The sequence below is a fragment of the Amphimedon queenslandica genome, unplaced genomic scaffold, assembly GCF_000090795.2.
Source record: "Amphimedon queenslandica unplaced genomic scaffold, v1.1 AMPQUscaffold_12858, whole genome shotgun sequence".
NCBI lineage: Eukaryota > Metazoa > Porifera > Demospongiae > Haplosclerida > Niphatidae > Amphimedon > Amphimedon queenslandica.
The window spans coordinates 1-6,377 of record NW_003546906.1 but is presented as its reverse complement, the minus strand read 5'-3'; the positions used below and the strand labels follow the sequence as shown (position 1 = coordinate 6,377).

Sequence of the window (6,377 nt, the reverse complement as noted above, 5' to 3'; positions counted from 1 at the left end):
TACAGCACTCGGCTTCGCCTCATGCTGTATTGCAATCTCGACTCCACCCCTTGTGCCGTTATATCCCGTATAGCACTCGAGCCCATGCTTTAACTATTACTAATTAAGTATTTAATGCTCATATCCTTACAATTGATTAATATTATCTTACCTAATTCAATTATCATTATTAGTCTATTAGTATCAGTGATTGGTGTACTCATTGGCACCTTCTTTCCTCCTCCAACATCTTTCCATTGAAACTCTTTACATCCTCCAATAATTACTAGCCACACACAGTGTGGTGACATTGTGACTGCTGTGAGTGAGTGACCGTATCTACCAGTAACAGATTCAGGTAGAGGAATCTGTTGATAAAGAGAAGTATACAAGTAATTATACTGATACATGATATTTATACAGTTACTTATAAAAATGAGAAATTGTATCATTTCATAATGATTGTTTATTTATTGTAATTGTAAAATCAATTCTAATCCTTACCATCAACAAACAAAATGAACATTTTATTTCTCATCATGTGAAAAATAACAAAATATGTACAATATTAAATCTCAATATTGGCACACACACACACACATTAAGGTTGGTTCACAAAATAATGTAATGTGTAATATTTAATCAAATGTGTGGGTCGTTTCATTGTATTGTTAATGTTTCATTGTTAATGTTTGTTAATAGTACACATGCACACACACACACACACACACACACACACACACATTAAGGTTGGCTCACATAAGTGTAATGTGTACTTTTTAATCAAATGTGCGGGTGTATTGTTAATGTTTCATCAGTGATAGTGTTATCTACTGAACACACTAACAATTACTAATCTATCATCAATATACATCAGTACTAGTGTCATACTCTCAACTGACCTAACTATACACACACACACATCATTACAGTACTATACACACACATACCTTCCTACAACTGTACTGACCAGTAGTAGTGATACTATCAAATAACAAACATTCATTAACTAGTTGATCTCTCTTATCCCGTCCACCAATCACTACTAGTGTAGGTGAGATAGAATCACCATTGATAATAGCACTAGCATGAGCATCTCTCTCAATAGGCCACAGTCCCTCATTAGGTATTGCTCCTGGTTTCAGTATCTCCCAGTTCTAGATACATAAACAAATACTAATAATACCAGTCAGCGTAAATATGAATAATGGGTGTGGCTATACAAATAATGGGTGTGACATGTAAAAATTAATCCTAATATTTAATACTTTGATGTTAATGAGGTGAGGTTAGTGGTTGTGTTTAGTATTATACATGTACAAGTACTGGAGGTATAACAAATCTATTGGTACACAATATACTTGATAATATGAAATACCATACTAAGCATGACTATACACTGTCTAATTATGAAAATATTTTATGTAGTATCAGAGTTTTGTGAATATTTAATATAATAATACACAAAATACAGTTAATATGAGTACAACACAATATATCCTCTAGTGATAATACTGAGATAATGTATTACTGTACAATACAATACAACAAAATATAATACAAGTAAACGTTATAACACCCCCACTAGGGATACAAATGCAATGTATCCCGCAGCAGGGGTGTTATCAACATATTTGTGTAGTAATGAGTGGGCGTATCAAAGTCGCACGCCAATGCGCATGCTCAGTAGCACCACACCTCGTGGTAAAATGGTAGCAATGGAGGACAGGAGGCTCACAAAAAGGTACTTTTACCAACTGATTCAGGCTTTAGGTTGACATAATCTTACTATTTTCAGGCTATAATGTCTGGAAGAGGTCCAGAACAGAGATCCTGCGCTTGCTGACCGGCCATGTATCGATCTTACCTTCCCCGGCCATCTATATCTATTATTGAGGCTTAGTCAACCATTGATTTCAACACGGAAGGAAAGCAGTGAAACTCTACCTGCATGGATTATCGGTCTGTGAATCGATTTAAAGTTTTCTGCACTCCGGAGACTCACAATTGTTCCGACTTTGTACCCGCTGTCCGTTCCCGCCAGCCACTGGACCTAAGCCATTTGTAACCACAGGCGGTGCCTTTGATACGCCCACTCACTATTATACAACTTACTATTATACTATGTGTCACACTGAATATGTAAACACTGTTAGTACTTGTACTCTCATCACCATTAACAGTCACTGCACCTCCAAACATTACTCCTCTGTTACCGGTAGTAGTAATCTTCTCAATTATGAAAGCATCAGTTGGTGGACAACACTGTCCACTGACAGATGGAACAGTGAATTGTCCTAAAGTGAAGAGAATACAGTGATCATCTATCAATGCATGTTAACAATCTAAAAGGTATAATTGATAATATTAATTGTGAATTTGAAGTATCAAAATATGTACATGTAATTTTTATCCAAAAACACAATTGTGTTCAATGGTTTGTAAATCAATAAGGTACATGTACAGTGTAAAAAGCTATTTATTAATATGAAGAGAATCTTACCAGTGGACACATTATAAAGTAACTGTTCGTTAGTACGAATACGACCATTATTAAGTTGATCATATAGAAACTGAGGATGGTAAACAGTTGGTGTAGAACCTTTCCCTCCTATTATGACAAGGTATTCTGCTCCATCAAATTCCAGTGATATCATTCCAGCATTAGATTTCTTCATCAATGACTGTTCAGCATTACTGCATGAAGTCCACTCCATCTTTATCGTATTCAGTACATTCAACGTATTGTGGTAACAAATATCATGACCACACCATCCACCGAAATAATAAATATTAGAATGAGAGGTGGTACAGGAGTAGGCCATTACTCCTAATGGAGGAGTACCTCTTGTTAGGTGAGAGGACCAGTCAGCAGTAGAAAGCTGGTACACATCAACTCTTGAGGTCAGTTCCTTCTTTTGAAGGGAGTCATGAACTTTAGGTAAGTCAACCTGGTTCCCTGCCCACAGGTAGAGGGACTCCCCTATTACAGGACCTTTGTGTTCAGCTCTCTTTTTGAAACCTGTAGTAAATGAATAATGATAGAAATGAAGACAATGACTACAGAAGAATAAATAGAAAGAGATAGCATGAAGACAGAGGAGAAGGGAAGATGGTAGGGAGAGATAAACTAACTTTTTCCAGACATCCTCTTCTTCTAAACAACAAGCCACACCTAACATTCCAAGTAATTAATTATCACTTAGACCACACCCTCTACTCAATTTATTAGTGACGACGTGCAAAAACGTGGTCATACAGCAGTACTGCTCTAGTCAGGCGGAGCCTAACCTCTTAATGAGACCATAGATGATGAGACTATCTTCTTTACTTTATTGACATCAATATGTGGTGTTCTTTATCTTGTTATTAGTGGTTGGGTTGGAGAGGATTACTGAGATTGATTTTAGTCCAAACCAATTGAATGAATTCCCAATCATTAACCCAGGAAAGATAATAAAGGTATCTGCATGTTTTGTGGGCCTTACCTGATACATATAGTTTGTTAAAAATTAAGTTACCATATCCCAAAAATATTTGACATAATTTATTTATAATACTCAACAGTTGATTGGAGCTACTGTATGTACATGTAGACAGTACTTTCATTACTTGCCAAAACAAAAAAAGCAATATGATAATACATGTAATTGTCAGTTAGCTTGACTAGTTGAACACACAATACAAAAATAAAAAAGTTCTGACAATCAATATCACTAGTGTTAAAGGAGCCAAAATAATATAATTGCAGTTAATCCAAGGGCTAGAAGTCCAACAAAGATTTTTCCATACTGGGACCACTTAACTAACAAAATAATATAAATAATTTTTTTATTATACACATATACCATATGAAGGATTAGGAGATGAAGAACTATTATTTCCTTCTGTTTCACTTGGAGTAAAGGTAGTATAAGCTACAATTAAGTTTATTGTAATTTATTTGTTTTAATAATAGAACTTACGAGGTCTCTGTGGGTATCTTCTTCGTGCCCCTTCATCAGAACCTACATAACGTACAAAATGATTAATTATAATTATGTGACAAAACTTTCATGTTGTTTTTTTGTTCAATCGTAACACAATTATATTAAAAGTCTACATTAGATGACAACATGTACATTATATGAGAGAATGGTTTCAAACCACATAGACTCCTTTGTGTACGTGCACATGCAGTGTATAACTAAAACCTAATATGTCATTAAATTTTAATTGGCAGAGAACAAAATTAAATTCAGTGATACACATTAAATATTGCTAATTAAAGACACAGTGTACCTGTATTTTGTGTGTCTGGTTCAACATCATTTTGAGGGCAGCCTATAAAAATAATTCTCAAAAAATACATTAATAAAATAGTAAGACACATACTCTGTTCAATTGGTTGTGAGGCCAATATATTGTGTTTAGCTCCTATAAAAATAATTATTATGTTACAAATCATAGGCACACTAGATTTTTAGGTTATACAATAATAACTAACTAATAGAATCAGCTGCTGCTCGGTTCATCTTTTCTACTGCATTGCATAACGTCGTCCAGTTTGCTCCTCCACGTTTATCAACATCATCTAATCTCATCAGCCATTTTGAAATACACTCCCTAAGATGGTCTACAGATGCCATGTTGTCCGATTTGATATTATTCAGTGTCCGATGATGCAGGCCTAATTCCAGACCAAGTTCAAAATAGCTTCCATCAGAAAAACCCCCTCTCCTCAAATCATTTAATACTTCATGTAAATCTTTAGTTGTTAGGCTATAGCGTGATGCTATACAAACAAATTAATGATAAATATAGCTGTATAATTTATAGTTTTGTATCAAATGTAATAATAGCTATTTTGGATGAAAAAAATTGGTAAAATTAACTTATGCATGGGGTGTAATTGTAGAGTTTACAATTCGAGAACTTCTAAAATGGCTATAAAATTTGGTGCAGTTAATTTTGGCAAATGAGCTTCATTAGGTAATTTTTCAATTTTCACAAAATACATAAGTACATGTACAGAGAAATTATTTTGCTATGTACTGTATAGCCAAAAATTTTTGTGAGGAATAAATTTCCGTACTTTCGTGATTACTGTTCGCATCACAAAAAATTAAACCCCCAAAATAAATATTAACCAAAGGGCATGGTCAACCATCCTTTACGTTGCTATGGTGGGTGTGTGCCGCATGCTTTCATGTCTAAACAAGTCGTGTTCTCAGTCAAGTTGATGTCTCTGTATCGCTACTTTAAGCATAGTAGCAAGATCAAAGATGATCTCCCCAACTGGTGCCCACACAGTTTTGTAGACATGGTGCCCCCTGACACTGAGACAGAATAAAAGTCCCTCTCAAACGCTGCGTCTACCATGTTTTAATTAAAATGGGCGTGTTCAGTTGCTATTAAAATAAAATCATAAAAATATTTTTTATGGAATTAAAAATTTTCCCATAAGTTTCATTATTCACGAAATTTTAAGCCCCGGAAATTTTTGGCTATATGGTATTAATACTTCTGAGCCATCTATCTACAATAGTTAGTACATGTACATGTATGTGTGCATTGTATTTTAGATGCCTATTACTAAAATATTTAGCTGTAGAAATGGGCCTATACCACCTATAGAAAGGGAGGGCCAAGGAATGATAATGAATCACTAGCATAAGATTTAGCCCTTAACCTATGTTAAATCTAAGTACATTAAATAAAGATACTTTCATTTTTCTAGCACTGTGCTACATGTACATATATCTTTAATGTTTATGGATGAGCTTGAGATCAATAATATTGCATCAGTCTGTAAAATACCATTTTGATGTTCTCTGTCAGACTGCCTGTTAGTAGCAGCAGCAGCAGTGGTAGAGCTAAAGTCTAAATTAAATTAATAAATTTTAAAAAATACATAAAATTATTGACTGACTTATTGATAGAAGAGGAGGTGATCTGTCGATGTAAATTATTATTGAAGGGTCTATTCCAGTTAATTTAATAGGACAATGAAGTGGATCCTGAGCAATACCAGGTTTTGCATACACTGACATACTGCAAGTGGCATATGAAGGAGTTAATGGAAACTCGTCTACTCTTGACTGAAATAACTACACATGTACGTGTACAAGAAAGGAAATACTTTAGGTAAAACTGACTCCTAGCCGGTACTTACTTTCATTGGATTCCTGGTAGGATTAACAGTCCATCCTGCCTGCTGTGTAGTGTGTAGTGTCAATTCAAGAGTTCCATTTGGTTGAATAAACTTAAATGAGTCAACAACATCATCATGTTCAATACTTGATTTGTGCTTGCTTTCTAAATGCTAAATGAACATAAAACATTAAACAATCAAATCCGTATGCATTAATTGGCATATGTACATGTACATGTACATGTATACCTTACCCTTCTAAGAA

The 6,377-nt window shown here is 34.5% G+C and overlaps 2 protein-coding genes and 1 long non-coding RNA gene across 3 annotated transcripts in view; all 3 read right to left on the bottom strand.

Moving 5' to 3' along the window:
- The window catches only part of LOC109586489 (uncharacterized), a 5,577-nt gene extending 2,419 nt beyond the window's left edge, over window positions 1–3,158 (bottom strand). The window contains exons 1-4 of the mRNA XM_020002685.1: window positions 3,115–3,158; window positions 2,483–3,001; window positions 2,095–2,276; window positions 990–1,136 (exon numbers count right to left, since the gene is read on the bottom strand). Coding sequence (XP_019858244.1) covers window positions 990–1,136; window positions 2,095–2,276; window positions 2,483–3,001; window positions 3,115–3,127 — 861 coding nt within the window. The 5' untranslated portion in view covers window positions 3,128–3,158. The remainder of the gene's footprint in view (window positions 1–989; window positions 1,137–2,094; window positions 2,277–2,482; window positions 3,002–3,114) is intronic.
- Window positions 3,159–3,624: 466 nt separating this feature from the next.
- Window positions 3,625–5,820, bottom strand: LOC109586494 (uncharacterized). The gene is made up of 7 exons (XM_020002690.1): window positions 5,779–5,820; window positions 4,466–4,753; window positions 4,354–4,395; window positions 4,261–4,302; window positions 3,945–3,986; window positions 3,828–3,896; window positions 3,625–3,784 (listed from the first exon to the last, which is right to left on the bottom strand). Exons 2-7 carry the CDS (start codon window positions 4,605–4,607, stop codon window positions 3,702–3,704), a joined length of 420 nt encoding a protein of 139 aa, XP_019858249.1. The 5' UTR covers window positions 4,608–4,753; window positions 5,779–5,820; the 3' UTR covers window positions 3,625–3,701.
- Window positions 5,821–5,827: 7 nt separating this feature from the next.
- LOC109586493 (uncharacterized) lies at window positions 5,828–6,278 on the bottom strand. Its single transcript, XR_002187056.1, has 3 exons — window positions 6,134–6,278; window positions 5,891–6,068; window positions 5,828–5,841 (listed from the first exon to the last, which is right to left on the bottom strand). It is a non-coding gene; the product is annotated as an uncharacterized LOC109586493 (long non-coding RNA).
- Window positions 6,279–6,377: the final 99 nt, after the last annotated feature.